This window comes from Aedes aegypti, chromosome 1 (assembly GCF_002204515.2).
Source record: "Aedes aegypti strain LVP_AGWG chromosome 1, AaegL5.0 Primary Assembly, whole genome shotgun sequence".
NCBI lineage: Eukaryota > Metazoa > Arthropoda > Insecta > Diptera > Culicidae > Aedes > Aedes aegypti.
In genome coordinates this window covers 43,492,949-43,520,356 of record NC_035107.1, presented here as the reverse complement: position 1 = coordinate 43,520,356, position 27,408 = coordinate 43,492,949, and the positions used below count along the sequence as shown (strand labels likewise).

At 37.6% G+C, this 27,408-nt stretch overlaps 1 protein-coding gene across 1 annotated transcript in view; it reads left to right on the top strand.

Moving 5' to 3' along the window:
- LOC5573036 overlaps positions 1-27,408 on the top strand; it is a 167,943-nt gene that overhangs the window by 70,005 nt on the left and 70,530 nt on the right. The window contains exons 3-4 of the mRNA XM_021838420.1: positions 23,680-23,794; positions 24,019-24,513. Of these exons, the coding sequence (XP_021694112.1) occupies positions 23,680-23,794; positions 24,019-24,513 (610 nt within the window). The remainder of the gene's footprint in view (positions 1-23,679; positions 23,795-24,018; positions 24,514-27,408) is intronic.

Below are 27,408 nucleotides of genomic sequence, written 5' to 3'. Positions count from 1 at the left end.
ACACTAGACAACGGACAAGCATGCTCCAGTGGCACATCCGAGAAACATTCCTGACGAAAAGTGTCAACGGCTGAAGCCGGAATCGAACCCACACCCCATGTCACGAGGCGCTTAAATGCCTGACGACACTAACCGCACGACCATGAGGCCCATAGTGCCCATAGTGTAATGCCTTTTCGGCAGCCTCGGCTCTCATTTTTAGCGCTTTCTGTTCGTTTTCGGCTGCGTTTATGGCGGATTTTATGCTCGTTACTAGATTTCTAATCTTGTGAGGCACCTGTAGTCCTGTCCTTCAAATCCGAATTCCCCGTTAAACCTTCCTGGCAAATGCGGCTGCTCGATTTCGATGTGAACGATGGGCTTTGAAACCCTAGTCCACCTTGGAGTCTAGAATTCTCCTCTTGTTACGCCCTGCTGCTTCTTGTCGGTGTTTCCTGCTGTGCTACTGGCGAACGCTGTAGCTTTCCGCTTCTCGCGAACGCATTTGCGTTCTCACCTTCTGCCGCTTCAACCTCCATTACGGTATTGTCTGCGATCGTCTCCATTTGTTGAGTCCCCCCTCTAAGCCGCTATATTCCTCCGTCGCAAGTAGTTGCCTACGTAATCCCATGGTGATATTTGTAAGCAGTGAGAGCCATGCTTGGTTTGACAGGGTCCTTCATGGGGTACCGTGTTCAGAGCAATATCGGCGCAAGACAGGAATCTTTCAACTGTGCCTACTTCCGCCAGCTAAGATGGCGGATTTGGAACCCACTTGGAGGCTTACCAAAGATTTAACGGGACGGGAGCAACAGCACTATCAACCCACTCGCCGCTTCGGGGAGGTTTCACCCATCCTTACTAGAGAAGTAGAATATCACGGCTGTCAGTTGCATCATATGTGTTTATCCGTATTCCGTTATCGGACCCATTTTTGGTTGCAGCCAGTTCCATCCTGATGTGCCGGTTGGCTAAGGCACTTTGAAAGCGGTACCAGGTCGCTTTTTCAGAGCTACTTGCAGATCGTTGTGCTACTTTTCCCCGAATGTCGGTTCCCGAACGCTAGTTCCCCGAATTCCAGTTTCCCGAATATCCCGTTTCCCCCAAAAACCCACTTCCCCGAAAAGATTTTGGAACTCATAATTGTCATATATTTATACATTTCAGGATGGTGAACATTCTGGTCATCTGATATGAACCCTTTTTATTTGATTGGTGGTTCTTACGAGTTTTACCGTCCTCAGCATTTTTGGCAACATGTGTATAGCCAAGTACCTCCTTCTTTTGATTGCTTATTGTTCTTTCTATTAACCATCCTGCCACGTAAAACTAGTTTTTCGCCTATTTGAACTGCTCCATTTTTCGAGAAACGGGTCATTCGGAGAAATGGCGTTCGGGGAAACGAGTCATTCGTGGAACTGGCGTTCGGGGAAAAGTAGCTTAATCCTTGCAGGTATGTGTTTTTTTTTGTAGAGATTCAACAGAATCCACTGATGAACCCCCGCTACATCCTAGGTAGACCAAATGGACCAGAAGCTCGGCCACCTCCCGGAGGAAGTGCCAAAGGTGGTATTCCATACGGCTGTATGGATGAGTTTCACCTGGAAAAAGCAAGAATCCCAAGCTCTTAAAATAAAGTTCTTGGATGTATGTATGTATATTACAGTGGTTCGAAAAATCGTTTTTGCTCCACACCGCTCATTCGATTCTACATCAAATTCTGAGTGGACTCCCAACATTTGAGCTTATTTGGATGAAAACTGAGACTGGACAAGCCCTTTAAAATTTATATAGGATTTACGATGAGAAATTGCAAATACTCAATTTACGCACCTCGTAAGAAAAATTACATAAATATAATTTACGAAGAAAGAATTTTATGAAGGAAGATTTCGTGAACTGAGGTTTTAGTGTACTTTACAACATCTCGTGTCGTTTGATCAATTTTGAGCTTCAATGCGCTGAGTTGGAAAATATGTCAGAAAATTTGGAAAAGGGCAAGCTGTTGTGAACTATTTTCACCACTATTACGAGTTGGGTGCAGGAAACCTAGAGCCTGTTTATCAACGTTGGCATGAAAACATGAGGTACCAATTTTCTATATTTGGCTTTAATTAATATCGGTAGCTAGCTTCTATCGAATTCGAAAAGAATCAGCTTGGTACTATGGTTGATATGATAGTTTAATTCTATGGCTTATTTGTGGACTGAAAGGTCACGCATCCTGGTTTTGCCTATGACACGATACATTAAGGTGAAGATGAGTCGAAGCCAAACCTCAAATTTTCAAGCGCACAAATCTGGAGAACCAAACACCCGTTTGATCTGAAAACTTAATCGATTGGTCACCACCAGCCAGTGACCTATCGATTAAGTTTCCAGCTCAAATGGTTGTTTGGTTCTCCAGATTTGTGCTCTTGAAAATTTGAGGTTTGGCTCCGATTCATCTTCACCTTAATATCTGTAATAATAATCTAATAAATAATCTGTAATATGTTAGTTGGAAATCAAATTGTTTCCAAATCGAAATCGAATCGAAATCGAATAGAATTCGAATAGAAATCGAATCCAAATCGAATCGAGATCGAACCGAAATCGAATAGAAATGGAATCGAAATCACTAAGTAATTAATAAAACTAGTGTGAAATAGGATACATATTGTTTTTCGAAGCGATAGGTAAACAAAATCATCAGAGAACTCGTTTATTATAATTCTTCCAAACGTATAAAACTCAATAATTAACAACCTGTTCAGTTAAGCTGCTTATATTTTCGCTCAAAATACGTTTTTCTTTTCCTGGAATAAGAAACCCAGTTATGTTAAGCTCTGACAGTGTACAGTAGCTCCCTAATTCTCGTTTTGTTTCTATTCTGTGAAAGCATATTTCATAAAATGTATTACAATAATTAATTCTGGATAATCAACTGAGTGTTGAGTTGGAACGAAACAAACTGTCCGTTCCACAGGATTTTCCTAACAGTGCAGTAAAACAACGACGCATTGTTGTAATTTTTTCTCTCAAATTTTCGAGGAAGCGGGTAAGTATGTAACTATGCAAGTTTGATTTTATCTGTCAGTAAATATCCGTTATGGAACAATTTGAGTGAAAAGTTCCCAGAACATGCTTGCAGGCACAGTGGATGTAGCTGTCCGAATCAAGGTCCAAATAAAGCAAGAGATGAAGTTTTGAGTATCAAAGCTTTTCAGTTCAAACTCAATTTATTCAGTACTTTCTACTATGAAGGCAGTGGAACCTATCCCGAACTCATTGTTGACCTGACTATTGCCCAATCTCAACCCATATGTTTTATGTCCATCATTGTAATTTTCTGCAATTACTCCCGACAGTAGGATGAAGCATCCGAGTAAGCTAACTTTTCCCCTCGCTTGCTATGATTCAGACACTGTTTATACTGTTTACGAAATTCTAGTCGTACTTTTCGCTTTCTCTCATCGGTTTTCTGAGATAATTACCAATCCCTGGGGTGTTTAAAATCCTGGTATGGTGGAAAACTTCTTGCCAGGAACCAACTGCTTACAAATGCATGTGCGTTCTCTTTAGAGTTAAAGAGTGACTTTGCTGTTGCTGTCGAAAATATTTTCATTCGTAGTTTCACTCCAGCATAACGATTCGAATTCTGATTCTATTTTGATTCAAACTGATTCTTTTCGATCATTTCGATTCGATTTCGATTCGATTTCGATTCGATTTCGATTCGATTTCGATTCGATTTTCGATTCCGATTTCGATTCCGATTTCGATTCGATTTCGATTCGATTCGAATTCGATTTCGATCGATTTCCGAATTCGATTTCGAATTCGATTTCGATTCGATTTCCGATTGATTCGATTTCGATTCGATTTCGATTCGATTTCGATTCGATTGCGATTCGATTTCGCATCGAGTTCGATTCGATTTCGATTCGATTTCGATTCGATTTCGATTCGATTTCGATTCGATTTCGATTCGATTTCGATTCGATTTCGGATTCGATTTCGATTCGATTCGATTCGATTTCGATTCGATTTCGATTCGATTTCCGATTCGATTTTCGATTCGATTTCGATTCGATTTCGATTCGATTTCGATTCGATTTCGATTCGATTTCGTTCGATTTCGATTCGATTTCGATTCGATTTCGATTCGATTTCGATTCGATTTCGATTCGATTTCGATTCGATTTCGATTCGATTTCGATTCGATTTCGATTCGATTTCGATTCGATTTCGATTCGATTTCGATTCGATTTCGATTCGATTTCGATTCGATTTCGATTCGATTTCGATTCGATTTCGATTCGATTTCGATTCGATTTCGATTCGATTTCGATTCGATTTCGATTCGATTTCGATTCGATTTCGATTCGATTTCGATTCGATTTCGATTCGATTTCCGATTCGATTTTCCGATTCGATTTCCGATTCGATTTCGATTCGATTTCGATTCGATTTCGATTCGATTTCGATTCGATTTCGATTCGATTTCGATTCGATTCGATTCGATTTCGATTCGATTTCGATTCGATTTCGATTCGATTTCGATTCGATTTCGATTCGATTTTCGATTCGATTCGATTCGATTTCGATTCGATTTCGATTCGATTTCGATTCGATTTCGATTCGATTTCGATTCGATTTCGATTCGATTTCGATTCGATTTCGATTCGATTTCGATTCGAATTTCGATTTCGATTTCGATTCGATTTCGATTCGATTTCGATTCGATTTCGAATTCGATTTCGATCGATTCGATTTCGATTTCGATTCGATTTCGATTCGATTTCGATTCGATTTCGATTCGATTTCGATCGATTTCGATTCGATTTCGATTTCGATTCGTTCGATTCGATTTCGATTCGATTTCGATTCGATTTCGATTCGATTTCGATTCGATTTCGATTCGATTCGATTCGATTTCGATTCGATTTCGATTCGATTTCGATTCGATTTCGATTCGATTTCGATTCGATTTCGATTCGATTTCGATTCGATTTCGATTCGATTTCGATTCGATTTCGATTCGATTTCGATTCGATTTCGATTCGATTTCGATTCGATTTCGATTCGATTTCGATTCGATTTCGATTCGATTTCGATTCGATTTCGATTCGATTTCGATTCGATTTCGATTCGATTCGATTTCGATTCGATTTCGATTCGATTTCGATTCGATTTCGATTCGATTTCGATTCGATTTCGATTCGATTTCGATTCGATTTCGATTCGATTTCGATTTCGATTTCGATTCGATTTCGATTCGATTTCGATTCGATTTCGATTCGATTTCGATTCGATTTCGATTCGATTTCGATTCGATTTCGATTCGATTTCGATTCGATTTCGATTCGATTTCGATTCGATTTCGATTCGATTTCGATTCGATTTCGATTCGATTTCGATTCGATTCGATTCGATTTCGATTCGATTTCGATTCGATTTCGATTCGATTTCGATTCGATTTCGATTCGATTTCGATTCGATTTCGATTCGATTTCGATTCGATTTCGATTCGATTTCGATTCGATTTCGATTCGATTTCGATTCGATTTCGATTCGATTTCGATTCGATTCGATTTCGATTCGATTTCGATTCGATTTCGATTCGATTTCGATTCGATTTCGATTCGATTTCGATTCGATTTCGATTCGATTTCGATTCGATTTCGATTCGATTTCGATTCGATTTCGATTCGATTTCGATTCGATTTCGATTCGATTTCGATTCGATTTCGATTCGATTTCGATTCGATTTCGATTCGATTTCGATTCGATTTCGATTCGATTTCGATTCGATTTCGATTCGATTTCGATTCGATTTCGATTCGATTTCGATTCGATTTCGATTCGATTTCGATTCGATTTCGATTCGATTTCGATTCGATTTCGATTCGATTTCGATTCGATTTCGATTCGATTTCGATTCGATTCGATTCGATTCGATTTCGATTCGATTTCGATTCGATTTCGATTCGATTTCGATTCGATTTCGATTCGATTTCGATTCGATTTCGATTCGATTTCGATTCGATTTCGATTCGATTTCGATTCGATTTCGATCGTTTCGATTTCGATTTCGATTCGATTTCGATTCGATTTCGATTCGATTCGATTCGATTTCGATTCGATTTCGATTCGATTTCGATTCGATTTCGATTCGATTTCGATTCGATTTCGATTCGATTCGATTCGATTTCGATTCGATTTCGATTCGATTTCGATTCGATTTCGATTCGATTTCGATTCGATTTCGATTCGATTTCGATTCGATTTCGATTCGATTTCGATTCGATTTCGATTCGATTTCGATTCGATTTCGATTCGATTTCGATTCGATTTCGATTCGATTTCGATTCGATTTCCGATTCGATTTCGATTCGATTTCGATTCGATTTCGATTCGATTCGATTCGATTTCGATTCGATTTCGATTCGATTTCGATTCGATTTCGATTCGATTTCGATTCGATTTCGATTCGATTTCGATTCGATTCGATTCGATTTCGATTCGATTTCGATTCGATTTCGATTCGATTTCGATTCGATTCGATTCGATTTCGATTCGATTTCGATTCGATTTCGATTCGATTCGATTCGATTTCGATTCGATTTCGATTCGATTCGATTCGATTTCGATTTCGATTCGATTCGATTTCGATTCGATTTCGATTCGATTTCGATTCGATTTCGATTCGATTTCGATTCGATTCGATTCGATTTCGATTCGATTTCGATTCGATTTCGATTCGATTTCGATTCGATTTCGATTCGATTTCGATTCGATTTCGATTCGATTTCGATTCGATTTCGATTCGATTTCGATTCGATTTCGATTCGATTTCGATTCGATTTCGATTCGATTTCGATTCGATTTCGATTTTCGATTCGATTTCGATTCGATTCGATTCGATTTCGATTCGATTTCGATTCGATTTCGATTCGATTTCGATTCGATTTCGATTCGATTTCGATTCGATTTCGATTCGATTTCGATTCGATTTCGATTCGATTTCGATTCGATTTCGATTCGATTTCGATTCGATTCGATTTCGATTCGATTTCGATTCGATTTCGATTCGATTTCGATTCGATTTTCGATTCGATTCGATTCGATTTCGATTCGATTTCGATTCGATTTCGATTCGATTTCGATTCGATTTCGATTCGATTTCGATTCGATTTCGATTCGATTTCGATTCGATTCGATTCGATTTTTCGATTCGATTCGATTCGATTTTCGATTCGATTTCGATTCGATTTCGATTCGATTTCGATTCGATTTCGATTCGATTTCGATTCGATTCGATTCGATTTCGATTCGATTTCGATTCGATTTCGATTTCGATTCGATTTCGATTTCGATTTCGATTCGATTTCGATTCGATTTCGATTCGATTTCGATTCGATTTCGATTCGATTTCGATTCGATTTCGATTCGATTTCGATTCGATTCGATTTCGATTGGGGATTCGATTTCGATTCGATTTTCGATTCGATTTCGATTCGATTTCGATTCGATTTCGATTCGATTTCGATTCGATTTCGATTCGATTTCGATTCGATTTCGATTCGATTTCGATTCGATTTCGATCGATTTCGATTCGATTTCGATTCGATTTCGATTCGATTTCGATTCGATTTCGATTCGATTTCGATTCGATTTCGATTCGATTTCGATTCGATTTCGATTCGATTTCGATTCGATTTCGATTCGATTTCGATTCGATTTCGATTCGATTTCGATTCGATTTCGATTCGATTTCGATTCGATTTCGATTCGATTTCGATTCGATTTCGATTCGATTTCGATTCGATTTCGATTCGATTTCGATTCGATTTCGATTCGATTTCGATTCGATTTCGATTCGATTTCGATTCGATTTCGATTCGATTTCGATTCGATTTCGATTCGATTTCGATTCGATTTCGATTCGATTTCGATTCGATTTCGATTCGATTTCGATTCGATTTCGATTCGATTTCGATTCGATTTCGATTCGATTTCGATTCGATTTCGATTTCGATTCGATTTCGATTCGATTTCGATTCGATTTCGATTCGATTTCGATTCGATTTCGATTCGATTTCGATTCGATTTCGATTCGATTCGTTCGATTCGATTCGATTCGATTTCGATTCGATTTCGATTCGATTTCGATTCGATTTCGATTCGATTTCGATTCGATTTCGATTCGATTTCGATTCGATTTCGATTCGATTTCGATTCGATTTCGATTCGATTTCGATTCGATTTCGATTCGATTTCGATTCGATTTCGATTCGATTTCGATTCGATTTCGATTCGATTTCGATTCGATTTCGATTCGATTTCGATTCGATTTCGATTCGATTTCGATTCGATTTCGATTCGATTTCGATTCGATTTCGATTCGATTTCGATTCGATTTCGATTCGATTTCGATTCGATTTCGATTCGATTTCGATTCGATTTCGATTCGATTCGATTCGATTTCGATTCGATTTTCGATTTCGATTCGATTTCGATTCGATTTCGATTCGATTTCGATTCGATTTCGATTCGATTTCGATTCGATTTCGATTCGATTTCGATTCGATTTCGATTCGATTTCGATTCGATTTCGATTCGATTTCGATTCGATTTCGATTCGATTTCGATTCGATTTCGATTCGATTTCGATTCGATTTCGATTCGATTTCGATTCGATTTCGATTCGATTTCGATTCGATTTCGATTCGATTTCGATTCGATTTCGATTCGATTTCGATTCGATTTCGATTCGATTTCGATTCGATTTCGATTTCGATTCGATTTCGATTCGATTTCGATTCGATTTCGATTCGATTTCGATTCGATTTCGATTCGATTTCGATTCGATTTCGATTTCGATTTCGATTCGATTTCGATTCGATTTCGATTCGATTTCGATTCGATTTCGATTCGATTTCGATTCGATTTCGATTCGATTTCGATTCGATTTCGATTCGATTTCGATTCGATTTCGATTCAATTTCGATTCAATTTCGATTCGATTTCGATTCGATTTCGATTCGATTTCGATTTGATTTCGATTCGATTTCGATTCGATTTCGATTCGTTTTTTGATTCGATTTCGATTCGATTTTGATTCGATTTCGATTCGATTTCGATTCGATTTCGATTTCGATTCGATTTCGATTCGATTTCGATTCGATTTCGATTCGATTTCGATTCGATTTCGATTCGATTTCGATTCGATTTCGATTCGATTTCGATTCGATTTCGATTCGATTTCGATTCGATTTCGATTCGATTTCGATTCGATTTCGATTCAATTTCGATTCGATTTCGATTCGATTTCGATTCGATTTCACACTATATTCTTGAAAGACGAACAACTAGTTTTACCAGAGCATGACGACTATCGGTTTCAGAATCATTTAATAATGGATCTCAATTACTACACATTTAATACAATATAACTTTGCCCTAGAACTCAAATGGCCAGATTTTTTCACATTCATTAAACCGTCTACTTTTCCGAGAGGTAATCGGATTGGGATCGAAGCACCGAAGTCATCTTCGACGAAACAGTCCTTCTAACCTTTTCTGGTAAAGGGTCTGTCGTATACTTTCATAAGAACCACTTCAAAAAAGAGAGAGAGCCACATAATCCAGGAAAATCATTTCCCATAGAAGAGAAGGAACGTAGAATGGGCAGTGCCAAGCGGGTGGATGGAAAAGCGTAAGGCGAACCCCTACATCAGTGATATTGGTTTTTTATTCAAGACCAACTCAATATCACTTGGATTTGACGTGTGCTTCAATTGCTTCACAATGCATATCACTAATGGATTTTTATAAATGCCTTCACAAAAAATGCACAAATAATTCACAAAACATGCAAGTAATTCGTTATCATTCACTGAAATCAACGAACCTGTCTAGTGGTCAAATGTCCACATCATTTTCTGACCGAACATCGAAGAGTAATGCGACTCAATCGGATTCGATCTTTTCTTCGAATAAATGATGGGACAGCTCAGTCAATAACCCTGTTTGGATGCTAATCAGTTTGGACGCGGACAAAAAAAATCCTGCTCTGCTTGTTCCTTCCGTTGAGGATTCTGCCTGATTCTGAGCTGATGGATGAATCCCCATGGGGAAATGATTTGTTATAGTGGATCATTGAAACGGCTTTAATTAATGATGATTGGTTTGAGTCCTTCTTGCCGGAAGTTTTTAGAGTGCGACCACAGTGGGGATGTTGAAACAAAACAGGATTGGATTTGCATATCTTGGTATCTGAATCGTGGTTCGTTAACTCTCAAGTAATGGCACTGTCGCTTGGTTTTTCGGTGGATCAGGGAAAGTGATGCGGTTTTCTGGAAGCGTGATAGAGCACTTTTGTTTGCGATTTATGGGAAACTAATACAGTTTCACTCGATATTCTTTAAATACCGCAGGATTCAATCCTTGTTCCCTAAACGATTACGCCAGGGATCCCTCTCAAAAGTTCACCAATAGGGATTCTACCAAAGATTCATCCAGGCAGTGCTCCAAGGAATCATCCAGAAATTTCTCTACGTACCCATATAGAAATTTCATTCGAAAAGGAATTCCTGAAAAAACTTTTGGAGGAATTTTTGGAAGAACTCTTGGAGGAATCCTTGGGGTCATTTCTGATGGAATGATTGTAGGAATTCACGGAATACTCTCAGGAGGAATTCCTTGACAAACTTCTGGGGAAATTCCGGAAAGTTATGTGTAAGTATCCCTTGAGAAATCTTTTAAGGAATCTCCGGAGGAATTTCTGCAGAACTTCCTGTGAGAATTCCTGAAAAAAATCTCTAGATGAATCTATATAGCTTTCCCAGAGTAGTCGCTGGAGGAATTATAGTAGGATCTATCCCATTACCTCGATTGTATCATCACCCCTAATTCTATAACCTCGTATGTGTAATGACTTGTAAAGTGAGAGGTTTAAAGATTTCTGTTCTATATTCGATTGTAGTAAAACACGTCTTGTTTCGATGGTAATCACAAAACTTCTCTTCATTTATATTTCACCTATTCCTTACATAGCTGAACGTCCTCTAAATTCCCTTTTCTCACTTCATGCTATCTCTTGTTCTCTCTGAGCGAGTTCTTAAGCGTTTGTCACTACTACAACTCCTCCATCCTTTAGTTCGAGAATAATTAATTTATCCTAAACTTATTTAAAATCCAACTATTTCAATTTTAAAACTTTCGAACGCACATTATGCTTAAATGTATACACTAAACTATATTTACAATTTCTTTATAGATTTCTTGCTTATTCGATTCTATTAATAGTAGATAAAATCGCTTTTTCTACGCTTCTTATTTCTTCTTCGTTTTGATCTCCGATTCGAAACCACTGAAAGTGGATCTGACTCCTGATTTTCAAAATCAGGCTCATCGTTTGCAAAAATGAATGAATCGGCCGTGTAGCCATAAAATTCGAATTCTGGACTAGAACTATCTTCGGAATCTTGTTCTTCATCTTATCTTCTTCTCTTACCAGTAGTACGAAAATTGTTACTGTTCCTTACCGGAGACGATGACAAAAGAGATTCTGATAATGGTACCGATGACAAAATTGGTGCTTCTTGATTGGTTAGAGATGACGAAACTGGTGCTGCTTCCGGATTTGGCGGTAAAAGGAGTGCTGTATCTTCTAATGGGGTATTCACACTCTCAAATGGGAAAACTAAAGTTCCCTTGCGCTGAGTGTCCGACGATAGCTTAAGCTGACGCTTATGCGCCAACACTATCCTTCCCCCAAGAGAAATCTGGAAAGTAGCATCAGAAATTTGTCATAAAAAAGTGGCTGGCAACCATCTTCTGATGTCTGTAGTGTTAAAATTTTTATAAAAAATCAGATCTCCATTCTTGAGTTAAGTAAATGCATCAGGTTTCTTATCACCTTTTTCATCGACAAAATCAGGATCATCATGCGAGTTAGTCAAGTGGTGTGGTTTATAAGAGAATAATCTTTCAGAAGGAAACTGGCCTTTGTCTAAACAAATGTTAAGATAGTTAGACAAAAATATGCTATTTGTTCATCAATATCCAATCTTCTCATATCTGGATCAAGGAAAAACTTTTTCAAGACGTCCTTGATCAGCCTAACAGTTCTTTCTGCTTGTCCATTACTCTCCGGGTGATACGGTGGACTTTTCATCACCAAAATCCCCTGATTTTCCAAAAACTTTACAAATTTGTCGGAGTTGAAAGGTGGTCCTCCATCTGTAACCACAACGTCCGGCAAACCATACCTGGCGAAAATTCTCAAAAGAACCTTTAAAACCTTGCTGCAATCCGTTCCATATCGCATGTACTGTAGCTCGATCCACTTTGTAAAAATGTCCACGACAACAAGGAAAACTTTCCTATCAAAGTAGAAAAAATCCGCATGGATTCTGCTGAAGGGTTTTGTCGTTGGGATCCACTGGGAATACGGAGCTTTTTTGTTGATCGCTGTCATTTGATGGCATATCACGCAGGTCTTTACGTAGTCCTCCACGTCCTCATTCAGTCCGAACCAGTAGACTGTTCTCCGTGCTAGTTGCTTTATTTTGCTAATACCTGAGTGGTTCATATGAAGCATTTTAAAAATTTTGTTCTGCATACTATCAGGAATAACCACGCGATCCTGGAACAAAACGCATCCTTCAACTTCCTCAAGCTCCTGGTAATGAGAGTACACATCCACGAAACGTCTTTCCAATCTCTGAGGCCAACCTTGCTTCAGGTATTTCAAAATTGACTGTGAAAATTCGTCGTTCAAGGTTTCTCTGGCAACTTCTTAATATTTTATTGGAAATTCGTCGGAAAAGTTAAGGTTTTTGATGTACTCCCTTGCTAACTCTTTCGGAACTTCGTCGGATAAAGGAAAACGACTACAAAAATCGGCATTACCCATCCTTGAAGAAGGTCGATACACAATATCAAAATCGTAAATAGAAAGCTCCATAACGTATCTCTGTAAACGCGTCACTGAAATGGAATACTTACCCTCCTTGCCAAAAATATCGATTGAAGGCTTGTGATCGGTGTAAATGGTAAAATGCATCCCGTAAAGAAATTTATGAAATTTCTTTACTTTACTTCTTTACAACTGCTAAAGCCTCAAGATGCAAAATGGGGTAGTTTTTCTGTGCACTGTTCAAAGAAAATGAGGTGAAACATATTGGCTTTTCTTCGTCTTCAATCACATGAGCGATTATACCTCCTAAACCATAGCTGCAAGCATCTGTTACTACGACAATGGGCATATACGGGTCAAAATACTCTAAATGGTTGGAGTTTAAAAGAAATCCTTTACAATCGTTGAATGCTTTTTCGCATTTGTCTGTCCAACAAAATGTCACGTTTTTCCTTAAAAGATTGTAAAGGCAACTGATGCGAGTGGACAAATTAGGAATGAACTTAGAAAGTCCCAAAAATGCCTTCAATTCTGAAACATTTCGTGGAGCTTTCGCTTCACGGATAGTTTTCACTTTATCGGGACAGGGAAGTAAACCCTTGTCTGTTAAAACATGTCCCAAGTAAGGCAACTGCGAAACAAAAAATTTGCATTTTTTCCAATTTACTTTTGTATTGGCCTCGGCAAGTCTCTCCAAAACCAACAAAAGTTTCTTCTTGCAATCGCTGAAATCCTTACCCGCAATCAGTACATCGTCCAAATAAACTGAAACACTCTCCAAACCACAAAGGACTTGGTCCATGAGCTTTTGAAATATAGCTGCACTTGATGAGGCTCCTTGAGGGAGTCTATTGTAGGTGTAGAGACCCTTTATGGTGTTTATAACCATAAACCTCTTCGAACGATCCGTTAAAAGCAGCTGAGTATAAGCACCCTCTAGGTCCAAAGAACAAAAAAATGTTGAACCCGAAAGTGTAGCAAACAGATCTTGCGCTACAGGCAAAGGATACGTATTTGGAAGCAAAACTTTATTGATGGAGACTTTACAGTCTATCACCAACCGAATACTTTGATCCTTCTTCACAATAGCAATTATCGGCGAAGCCCATTCGCTGGTTTCAACTGGTGTTATTACTCCTTGCTGTTCTAAATCTGCCAAATAATCAACAACTTGCTGTCTCAAACGTAATGGAACTTCGTAGGCCTTCTTAAAAATGGGTATGTCTCCCTTCAAGATTAAATCTCCCTTATAACCAACTATTGGACTAGAAAAATCTTTGGTAAAAATTGACGAAAACTTACTTTTTACTTCTTCAACAACTTTCTGCTCGTCTGCTACGTCAATGTTTCCAACAGTCAACATAGGATTCGTAAAAGTGTTTCTCCATCCGGTATAAAATTTATCCAACCATGAGTGGCCAACCAGCGGGATAAAATCATTGTTGCAGCGTAAAACAACCATGAAGTTAGTTCATTGAAATCTCTTCCAGGAAAAAGCCTTTTTAGTTCTTTGAAAACTTTTTTTCCACAAATGGCAAGCAAAGACGTTTTGTAACGATCCTCTGGCAATTCATTGTATTTAAAAATCCATTCCAGCTGCTCTTGATATTGGTTGAATGGCATTGAATACGGCACGTAAGGATCCGCAATTGATGGCAAGGTCATCCTTTCCAAAGAAATGCACAAGAATTTTACACAAAAAAAAAAACAAATTAAAATCGGACTCAATCAAAAAATATCAAAAAAGTAAACAAAAAACAACCACGTACCTGATTTATGATGACAAAAAGCACTCTCGGTGAAACGTTGCGTTCCGCAAGCAAAATCCACACAAAAACTATAGCAGCAACCAAATCCGCACCAAAAAAAACTCCTTTAGATGTACTTCTGCATGCAAAAATCCACGGCAGCACCAAACGAACGATCCTTCAGATGCACTTCTGCATCCACAGTCCACAACAGCAACAGCAGCAGCAAAACAACGATGGCGAATCCCAGCAGCACGTACACTATGTCCTTGATGGCAAATCCAACCAGATGAATGGCTTCCACTGCAGAAGATCAACGCACTTTCCAAACGGCAGTCCTCAAAAAACAACCAACTCTTCACCGGCTAGCGGGTTTTCACAGCAGACCACTAGTTCGTTGACCTCCGATGCACTTTGGATGCACTTTTCTCTGTTGACTTTCCACTTCAGACGTAAACCAAACTCCGTCGCTCGAGTTGTCGATAGTGGTGAATCCGGTCCTTCGCAAACTGCTCAACTCACGCACACTACTTCTTCGGAACTGTCAAAAATTTCGTCGATTTTCCCTTTTGCGTTCCCAGTCACTGGGATATTCTGGTACGCTGGTTCGCACACTGAGAAAATTTTTGCTGGTATTTGTGATCCTCGTAAAAATTATGCTGTTAATATGTAATGCGAAAAAGTGTGTGTAGAAAAATTTATCGTCGACAAAATTTTACCTCGTTTTGACAAAATGGCGTTTTTATAATGGCTTTTGTCTACACCAAATACAATTTTAGAAAATTGTCACTTTTCAGCTTTTCATCACCAACAATAGAACAAAGCGAGGTTATTGTTCTGGCACAAAAGATTTATTTCAATAAAACACAGAACAATAGCCAACCAAGCATAAAAATTTGGCGGAAAAAAATTCTTTTCACACGGAGGAAAAATTTCCTTACGCCGAGCTCCTTGGATAGAACTTGTGGAAATTGCCTCGAGCCACCAGAAATTTTCACAAAATTCACACGCAAAAAAAAATTAAATTATGAAAAACTACCACTTAAAAAAAATCTATCCTCGTACGTCACTGTAATGACTTGTAAAGTGAGAGGTTTAAAGATTTCTGTTCTATATTCGATTGTAGTAAAATACGTCTTATTTCGATGGTAGTCACAAAACTTCTCTTCATTTATATTTCACCTATTCCTTACATAGCTGAACTTTCTCTAAATTCCCTTTTCTCTCTTCATGCTATCTCTTGTTTTCTCTGAGCGAGTTCTTAAGCGTTTGTCACTACTACAGTATGCTTTTACCTATAATCTTCAAATCTCGAAAACTTATTCAAATAATCTCAAGTCAAAAAAGGGAATAAACTTACTTTATTAATCCTACGTGTTTCGCAGACGAAATTCCACATATTCCGCTCCTACCCAACTAGATTTTTCACTTTTAGAACGTTTAATTTCCGGATTTACAAAACGACGAAAGTGAGATTTTCAACTTTCGCAACCTAACCACTACTTTTGCCGCCCCGCTGTATAAAGAGACAAAGTGACTTAACCACGAATCAAAACAAAACACTACTTGAGCCGATTTTACACTGGTAGAAAAACGTCGAAGGTAACTGTATGAAACGGCTTATCATTTTGTTATAATTATTTTTGTTGAAATTAATAGAAACTACCTAGTTTTTGAACACGATCTGATTGTATGCAAAATTTGAGCGATGTACACGGCGAAAAAATGTTAAAAAGGTCATTCATTTTAAAACAGTTTTAGAAGACAGGTTGTGATTCTTCTCAATTAGTTTTCTTAAAACCGTATGAAAGTTACTTACGTCGATTTGAAAAAGTAATCGAGAAATAGCTTTAATGACATTACTCCGTTAACTCTATGACACTACCTCGAACGCCACTACTCCGAATGCCATTAAGGCAAATTTAATGCGCCACCATCATAGAGGTCGCTAGGGAAGAAGGAGAGAAATGTCATTGAAAATGTCTGTTTACGCCCAAAATTCAATTTTTCGATCCAAAAACTAGCTCATAATCAGTTAATTATTAAACTATTTTCCATTGGCATAATCATTTCGACCCTTTATTCTTGCGATACGCGTGATTTCATAACAAATTTGACCACAAACAAAGAATCCGGAAGTTTATAACCTATGTAGCCAAACACCAATTTTCCAATTTTATCCCACTGATCGTACATGAGCACTGACCGGATCTGTACATTTTCGAAGGAAAAAAAGTTTATCATGTTTTTCAATGCTCTCTGATCGTCTACAACATAACTATTCCGAGAAAAAGTGTAATATATGTGCTCTTTCCTATGCTGCACACGGTGCGTTCTCAACCCAACCTCTTTTATGACGGTTCTCCTACTAGCCACCAGATGTCGAAGTGATCGTTCAGCTTTAAAAATATTAGCCTAATGGGTCATTACTCCGAAAGCATTATTTTGTTTTAGATTTATAATTGTGGTGTGGGATTTTAAACAATTAGATAAAAAATATTAAATTGAGAATGAAATTCTTGATTTTCCAAGGCATAAGTGAATTCTATGCCTTCGTGAATCCTATACTTATGCATAAATGATCAATTGACATAGCTCGCTCTCAATTAATAGCAGTTGAATTGCGAATACAAGACTGGGAAGCAGTTTTTGTTACAGTAAGGATGTAACGTCAGCAAGATATCGAAGATGGCTCCATCCAATCATCCCGAAAGAACCTATGACATTTGGTCGAATGACATTAAGTCGAATGATGTTTGGTCGAAAGCACATTTGGTCGAACGGACATTTCGTCGAATGGACATTTGGTCGATAAGGTTTAGTTGCAACAGTATACATATGTATGATATTTGGTCGAACCGACATTTTGTGGAAAGGATAGTGGTCGAATCTAAATAGTACGAAAACAAAGGTTTACGTTTAGTCTGACGATCGTCGAGAGTAGCATTTTGTCGCTAATACAATAGTGATTGAATAATTGAAAAAGTATCAGTCATTTTACCAACAATGTATACGCGATAAGCAAAATTTTGTTATTCAATTTAATGGAGCTCTCCAAACATATTGATCAAACTCTTTCGTTTTTTTTTTTTTTTTTTGACATTTCATGCAGCTTTTTCATCCAGGCATGTTCTGTGATTCGAGATAAGCTGATCTTAAATGGAAGCAAGCCAACTTTTGTCACCTAGTAGTCAACTCGTCTTCCCATTCCCTGTACATAGAATTAGCATAAATTTATTTTTTTAATAATTTAAAACTTTTACTGGCAACTCTGTTTTTCACCCAAGGTCGTCAACACTGTCAGCAAAGCCATATATTTACGTGAGGAATGTTATTAAGCTGGAAGTCACAATAAGTCAATTGACCATAAGTAGAGTTATCGACACCTAAAATTCACTTCGATATAAAGGTTTTTCTCAAAGCAAATTTTTCCTGCCGTTTTATTTCTGATTTCTGCATTTAGAATCTTACCCACGTCCGTAAGCTGCAAGACCCGGAATTCAAAGAAAGATCCTGAGTACTCTCTTCGAATGCTTTGATCAGATGAGGATCGGCAGTTCATTACGAAGAACGATGACATTTCAAAAGAATAATAAATAATTACAACATTATTTTCACATTGTTACATTATTGAGCAATAAAATAACTTGTTGAGCAGTTTTTCAAAGAATGATGATATTATCAAATAATAATAAATTCACTAGAGTTAAATATTTCAGCTAATATACAAAAAAACAACTTCTAAAAATTCAACTGAATAATCATCGAAATCCTTGATTGTTATGACAACATCTAATGACAAATAATAAGATGTATGGAGTTTAAAAATAAGACTACATGTCCCGTTTTTCATTCAACAACAGTTAATGATCCAGGTTATGCAAAAGAATACGTAATCTTGCCAACTTTGCAAAACTTTGAAAACAATAATAAATTTTGACAAAAGATCTTTCAAGAAATCATTTAAGAATAAGCTTTCAACCAAATTTCAACTATACGTCATTCGACCAAAATAAATGTTCAACAGCAATTTGACCAAATGTCATCCGACGAAAAGTCCTAAAGCCTCCCGAATGGACCACACAACCCCGAAACCGCTACCCTGGATTGATTATTATCTCGAAAGCCACTACCCCGAATGAGCCATTATGCCGAAAATAACAGAAAATAGTGCAGTTGGTACTTTGTTGAGTGGGCAAAAAAATGTGTATTGGGGATTTTTTTTATTTCCGTACAAAGTGGGCCGAAAGGTTTCAAATTTTCATGAAACTTTTTCCAGAGGCAGGGCTCTTCAATATATGAATAAGAAAAATTGAGGGTCGCTTATTTTCCCGGAAAACTCAGTTAGAATTTTATTGTTTTCCTCTGACACTACTTACTTTGAAAAATCATAACTCAAGAACGGAGCATGGCTTATAAAAATGCGAAAATTTCATCAACCTTTTTTTCATCAATTGTTTTGTTTTCCTAGTTAATGTACTAAAGCAATAATGGTCTAAGGTTTGACCCTCTAAAAGTAAAAAAAAAAACAGTGTATACTCTGATGGTGGATTTTCCACACAAAAATCGCATCAAATCGCTGAAAATATGGGTTTGTTTGGTCTAAAGTTTAAATAAATTTCACGATCTACTAAAATAAAACGTACAATATGGCATTTCTTGTTCAATATACATTGTTTAAATTTCAGTTTAGTATTCATAAAACAATGTTTTTTTTTATTTCGAATTCTCCCTATACCAAAAGTCTCTTCAATATAAAAATGTAGAGAATGAAATGTAATCAACCTATGCGTACCCAACGTCTGTTTTTGAGGATTTTCAAATCTTCAATCAGCTGTTAAAAAGTCATTTTTCAACCGATTTTCTTGAAACCAATGGCATGCCATCCAGATTTGTCTAAATTTGCAAGGGCCGCAAAACGGAACCGGTTCACCTAATGGTTCCGGAGTTATTCCGGATTCCGTTGGGGTCAGAACCTGTCGAAATACGAATTTTCAAACAATTTAACTTCTTTACTCGTGCTATTCGATATGTTTATACATAAAACACTATCAATATATATAATCATATACAAATAAGTGTTAATGACCTCTTTGGACACGACAACCCGTTTACTTGTGCCAGATATGTTCCGGAAGTTCTGGGGGAGGTGGTCATTCCCACAATGTTATCAGAACCATTCGTGTGACACCTCAATCTTCATGATTTGTCATATAATGAGTGGAAATGGTTATAAGAAAGTTCAACGACCATTCGGGATTGACCTGGTCACACCGGACATGTTCCGAACACCCTGGCGGAAGTGGTCAATTCCACAATGCTGTATAAGCCGTTCGTACGACATATGAAACTTCATGATTTGTGGAAACAATAACGAAAATAAATGTTCTGGACATCCATGACCATTCTGGACCGGGTTACACCGGAAATATTCCGGATACCTCGAGGGAAATGGCCGTTTTCTAAGTTTTCCAAAACAATTCGTGCAACACGTCAAACTTCCAGATTTGTCAAATAATGAGTGGAAATGGTCCTTTGATAGTTCAACGACCATTCAGGATTGACCTGGCCACACCAGATATGTTCCGTACGGTCTGGCGGAAAAGGCCAATTCCACAATACTGTTCATGCGACATATCAAATTTAATTTTTGCGGCATTTTACACCGGTTTCAGGACCAATCAGGACGGGTTCCTTTGTATATAATCTGATTGCTTCAAGAGAAGTGGTTATAAGCTGAGTTTTTCCAAAACCATTCGTGTGTACCTTATTTCGTTTAGATGAAATTGGAAACATTTCAGATGGTTTGTGACCATACCGAACAAAATCTGGATATCCCGAGTAGCGCACAATGTTTCCTTGAATCATGGATAAAATGTTCGCTTGTAATAGTCAAACTTTGTTCTCTTTCTATGGGAAACTAAAAAACAAGAAACAGCTCCTATCGAATGAATCTTCTAGAAGAACGAAAGAGAAAGAATATCGCTGTGAAGTGACCTATTAGGCATTTCACGGCGAAATTCTCTCTCTTTCGCTCTTCAACCAAACTTAAAAACAATGGTGCCAGTACCTGTCAAAACCTGAAAACAACGGTGCCAGTACCAGTCAATTTTTACAGGTATTGGTACCGTTGTTTTCAAATTTCCCATAGGAGAGAAAAAGAAACATTTTTTGATGACGTCACCGTGCAGTGGGCAATAGCTCATTTCACGGCGAAATTCTCTCTCTTTTGCTCTTTAACAAAACTTGATAACAACGGTGCCAGAACCTGTCAAAATTGATTTCTCAAAGGAGAGAAAGAGAGCGATTTTCTGGTGACATCACCGTGCAATTAGGCATTTCACGGTGAAATTCTCTCTCCTTCGCTCTTCAATAAAACTTGAAAACAATGGTGCTGGCACCGTTGTTTTCAGCAAGACGGGTTCACTTTACTAAGGTGACTCATTATGCACACTTTGTGGAGAAAACCAGACAGGGTAGGTGAGGAAGGGCTTGCCGTTTTGTTTACAAACATCTTAGATAGGTAATTTAGAGATTGACTCCTGATTGGTTGGAGAAGGAGTGTTGTCAAGAATTATTGTAATCTTTAGAGTTTACATTCCCAGGACCATTTCCCGGGAATTGAGATTTCCCGGGAAATGACTTTCTGTTTCCCAGGACTCCCGTATTTCCCGGGATTTTCATGTTTCTCATATTTCTATAAAAAATAAAAATTTATGATCTATTTTCAAACAAAAACCATCGCACAATTTACTTTTCATATAATTCTAACAAATGGACTCACTACATCAATAGTTATATTTCGATGCTTATTTTTGTTTTATTTTTCGTAATGAAATAGTTGTTCATAAAATGAATATCGTTTTTGGCGAAAGAATATTTGCTATATAAAATAAAGGAACTTTCGATTGATCTTTGCTATGAATTTCTTCTACTTAGCATTACGTCCTCACTGGGACAGAGCCTGCTTCTCAGCTTAGTGTTCTTATGAGCACTTCCACAGTTATTAACTGAGAGATTTCTTTACCAAACTTGCCATTTTCGCATTCGTATCTCGTGCGGCAGGTACGATTATACTTTATGCCCAGGGAAGTCAAGGAAATTTCCATTACGAAAAGATCCTGGACCGTCCGGGAATCGAACCCAGACACCTTCAGCATGGCTTTGCTTGGTAGCCGCGGACTCTAACCACTCGGCTAAGGAAGGCTCCAACTGAACTGAGTAGGCTTATAAAAGTTTCATGGATTTACTGGTATCAAATACATACATATAGAGTCGATGTACCAAATACATGTTGAATTTTGAAGCCGCATAACTAAGAACAAATATTCGTTTAAAATCGAAAAATAAAGCCAGTGTCATTATTTTTACGTCATTTGAAAGCTTTTTACCTCGGTTTTGTGAAAAAAACATAAAAAATACGAAATCTCATTTTTTTGTATTTATTATCGCTTGTGTCACTACAGGTATACATGTGCCTTTGATACAAAGCAAAAAACAAATCAAAACCGTATTTTTACAAAACTTCTATATTTTTCCTTCAAAGTATGGATTAAAAGCTTACGATTGATATAAAAAAGTTCTTATATCATATTTTTTTTTTATTTATTTTTTTGAAAAAGGTTTCTCTTACTATTGCTACTATAGGAATAAAAGATTTGCCATAGATGCAAGGGAGCTTAAATTATAAACTAAACTATACTTGGATCATTTTTTTAACAAAATCGAATTTTTAACAAAATATCAATGGTACCTAAATAAATAGTTCCTGAGCCTCATGTCAAATAATATTTTGCAACGATTTATAGCAAAACGGCCATAAAAAGCCACTAGTGTGACTATAGGGGACTGTCTACTAAGGGAACACCCTACACGAAATACGAATAATTTGAAAAAAAAATTCCATCAAATTTGCTTTATTTTCACGTTTTTCAGAATTTCCCGGGATCTTTGTATTTCCCGGGAAATTGTAATTGTATTTCCCGTTTCCCGGGAAATCCAATCCCGGGAAATCCAATCCCGGGAAATTTGGAAACTCTAATAATCTGGTCGCACCTGCTCCTTGTGTGCTCTACTTCTTTCTTTCTTTTTTTACAATTTCGTCCACATTGATGGCAGCACAGTTAGCTTCAGTTTCAGCATCATCCGAGCCAGACAGTAATGACTTCAGATTGTGTTGTTATTTTGAAACGGTTCAACCTGTGCGAAGTGTACTCTATTTTTATCTCTCATTTTACAATTTTGTCCACACTAATTTCTGAAAATTTCTTTTGGCCATTTCCACTCATTATTTGACGAATCGTGGGTTTTCAGTTGTTGTGCGAATTGTTCCGGAAAAACTTAGAAAATTTACATTTCCCTCAAGGTATCCGGAATATGTCCGGTGTACCCCGGTCCAGAATGGTCATGGATGTCCAGAACATTTATTTTCGTTATTGTTTCCACAAATCATGAAGTTTGATATGTCGCACGAACGGCTTATACAGCATTGTGGAATTGACCACTTCCGCCAGGGTGTTCGGAACATGTCCGGTGTGACCAGGTCAATCTCGAATGGTCGTTGAGCTTTCTTATAACCATTTCCACTCATTATATGACAAATCATGAAGATTGAGGTGTCGCACGAATGGTTCTGATAACATTGTGGGAATGACCACCTCCCCCAGGACTTCCGGAACATATCTGGCACAAGTAAACGGATTGTCGTGTCCAAAGAGGTCATTAACACTTATTTGTATATGATTATATATATTGATAGTGTTTTATGTATAAACATATCGAATAGCACGAGTAAAGAAGTTAAATTGTTTGAAAATTCGTATTTCGACAGGTTCTGACCCCAACGAAATCCGGAGTAACTCCGGAACCATTAGGTGAACCGGTTCCGTTTTGCGGCCCTTGCAAATTTAGACAAATCTGGATCGCATGCCATTAGTTTCATGAAAATCTGTTGAAAAAAAAAACAGACGTTGGGTACGCATAGGTTAATACTACTACCAACCATTCCATATTCATCACCGCCCGTTTTGTTCCAATCCACAGGCCATCTCGGATCTGCTGCTGGGCGTTTTTTGCATGCCGTTCACTCTGGTCGGCCAGGTGCTGCGAAAGTTCATATTCGGAAGCATAATGTGCAAGCTGATACCGTACTTTCAAGGTAAAACTTTTTACTCACCCACACCCCCCCCCCCCCCACAGTTCCAGCGATAGAATATACCTCATCATGCCACGTGTGTTCCCCAATCCATATCCATAGTTGCTGTGGCTACTGGGGAACATGGCTGGCAATTAAAAACGATGTGGTATTGCAACAAAGTTTTGAATTCAAAACAATTGCATCTTTCATTCACTGCCTGTCTGTCTATCTGTCTATTTCTGCAGCCGTGTCCGTTTCGGTGGCCGTTTGGACTCTGGTGGCCATTTCGTTGGAGCGCTACTTCGCCATCTGTCGGCCACTTTCATCCCGCCGCTGGCAAACCCAATTTCACGCTTACAAAATGATCGCTTTGGTGTGGCTGCTCAGCTTTCTGGTCAACTCTCCCCTCTGCTACATCCAACGGCTTCAGCCGGTTCATCGATTGCGTTCTACAGCAGCGACTACAACTACGACGACAATGTCTACAACGGTGGCCAACAGTTTGAACAACGTGATTGCCATTGCGACCGGCAGCATCAGCAGCAGCAGTCACCAACCGATGAAGTGTCGCGAAATGTGGCCGGACAAATCGTACGAGAGGGCCTACGTGCTGTTCCTGGATGCCGGGCTGCTGTGCTTTCCGCTAATTACCATGGGATTTGCCTATTCGATGATCGTTTCGAAGCTGTGGCGGGGACTGCGGCGCGAAATTCGACACTCCACCCACCAGAAGCATCAGCGTAAGTAAATAACTAATGACATCAACATCGGTTGACATAGAAGAGTGCATGGTGACGTCACGAAAAATTCTCCTTCTCTGTCCCTCTTTCATCACGCTCAATTGACTGTCCTGCTCTTTGACACTCACTGCTGGAATTGTTGACATTTTTTTTATATGGAGTTTCGAGGTTAGGTCAAGCGTGCAACGATCTATAAAATTTGACTCTTGAACCATATTTCAAATGCACTGAAACCTCGTTTTATAAGCTGGTATAAAGTTGTTTGGCATAAAGTCGTTTGGCATAATGGTCGTTTGGCATAATGGTCGTTTGGCATAATGGTCGTTTGGCATAAAGGTCGTTTGGCATAATAGTCGTTTGGCATAATAAACCAAGAATTTCTCAATTTTTCGTTTTACGTTTCTATTGAATCTTTCTGATGACATCAGGCTTGTTTTGGAGTCAATTGATACAAAATGACATTCTATTCAACAATCATTCGCTCTTGAATAAATTTAATTACAGCATCACGTTTTATTTTCAACTTAAGTGCTTGAATGTTACATGATCGTGTAAATCTAAAGTGCATCCGATTGGAAAAAAAACGATTTGTCGCTGGCATTTCAGTTTATTTTGATGCTCCTAATATGTGCATGAAAATAAATTGAAATTTACTACATATTTTTAGCTGTGCATATTAGGAAAGTTATTGACAATAGTATTTTATTATTCCACAAATTACCCTTCTTTCAAGTATGAATTCTTCTTTTGAGTTTCGCTATTGGAACAATTTTTTGCACTGAAGATTTTTATATATTTAGCACAAATTTACCCTTACTTAAATTGTTCTGTTTTTTTCTAAATATGATGTTACCATAATTAAAGGTATGAAAACTGTTGATTTAAATTTCAATAAATTTCTCCTTCTTTTATGCATAAACTGTTCTTTTGAGCTATATTTTTTAAGTATTTTTTTTGTTTCCGACTGACAAAAGGGCGGCACTCGATAACATTGATCTGCTCAAATTATCAGCGAGAAGAGAAATCGATTACTGCTGTTACTTCGATGGGTTGTGCTACTTTTCCTCGAATGTCGTTTCCTCGAACGCCAGTTCCCCGAATATCCCGTTTCCCCGACAATCCAACTTCCCCGAAAAGTGTTCAGCACTCACAATTGTCGTAACTTTATACATTTCAGGGTGGTGAACGAACTGACAATCTGATATGCACCCTTCTTTATTTAATTGGCGGTTCTTCCGAGTTTTACCGTCCTCAGCATTTTTGCCAACATGTGTATAGCCGAGAATGACAGAATACTTCCTTCTTTTGACTGTTTATCGTTCTTTCTCGTCACCACTTTTCGGGGAAACCAGTCATTCGGAGAAATGGCATTCGGGGAAAAGTAACACATTCACTTCGATGATTCTGAACGCATTTTTAATGGCTTTTTGTTTTATTATGCCGCAATAGTTTTTTGGCGTCCATTCTTCTATTGGTTTAATTATAAATTTCGCCTTTTTTTTAAAAATAGGCTGTTCTTAATATGTATACTGATAACATTTTTTTTAATTAGTAAAGCTAAATGTTAATCATTTTTATATTTTGCTGTTTTATCAATGCCAGATGTGTTGTTAAAATGATAATTACTTTAGAATCTACCAATATTCAACATATACTTTTTTGGAGCAAACATATCTCCTTTCGAGATATACTGGAAAAAAATATTATTTCAATCACAAATTTTCCCTTCTCTCGATAATAGACGGTGTTATAAATTAGAATTTATATTAAACCGTTGAAAAGTTTTGCCAGAAATATTTTCTTTTAAAGATGTGTTGTTCATTTGAGCTACGCTGTGAAAAGTTTTTTTTTGCGTAAGAGTCTTAAACATTTTAAACGAAAAATAATCCGCTCTCGTATATAGGCTATTTTTGCAATAAGTCGCATTGCTAGATCTTTGTATTAGAGCTTTTGATATTTTGCAAAAAAAAAAATTCCATTCTCAAGAAATTTTCATCGAGTGTTACGTCCAAACTGGGACAGAGCTTGATCTGCAGCAAAATATTCTATGGACGTTCCCTTGATGAATAACTGCGAACTTTCTTTGCCAATTTACTGTTTTCAAATATGTCGCAACAAGCTCAAAGATACTCAATGTTCTGAGATGTAGAGACCCAACACGAGTTTGATTTAGTAATGCTCTCTAATGTCACAACAATTTTTGAAATTCTTAGCTTGGAAAATCTCTGAACGAACACCACACTTGTTTAGAACCTATCAATTTTTTTTTTTGCTATGGGCTCGGTGGTGTTGATCTCAGTAAAAGCTTTAAAAATGCCTATATTTCTTTTAAGTCAATCATTATGCCAAACGGCCATTATGCCAAACGACCTTATGCCAAACGGCTTTATGCCAAACGGGGTACAATGAAACCAGGATTTTCTCAATTTTTCGTTTTTACGTTTCTATTGAATCTTTCTGATGCACAAGCCTAGTGTTTTGGAGTCAATTGATACAAAATGTCACTTTATTCAACAATCATTCGCTCTTGAATAAATTTAAGCATATAAGAAAAGTTATTGCCAATAGCATTTTATTATTTATCCAGAAATTACCCTTCTTTCAAATATTAACTCTTCTTTTGAGTTTCGCTATTGGAACTAATTTTTGCACTGAAGATTTTTATATATTTAGCACAAATTTACCCTTCTTTAAATTGTTCTATTTTTTTCTATAATTATGATGTGACTATAATTAAAGGTATGAAAACTGTTGATTTAAAATGTCAATTAATTTCTCCTACTTTTATGCAAAGGCTGTTCTTTGGAGCTATATTTTTAAAGTGTTTATTTTTTTGTTTCCAACTGACAAAATGGCGACAATTGATAACATTGATCTGCTCAAATTATCAGCGAA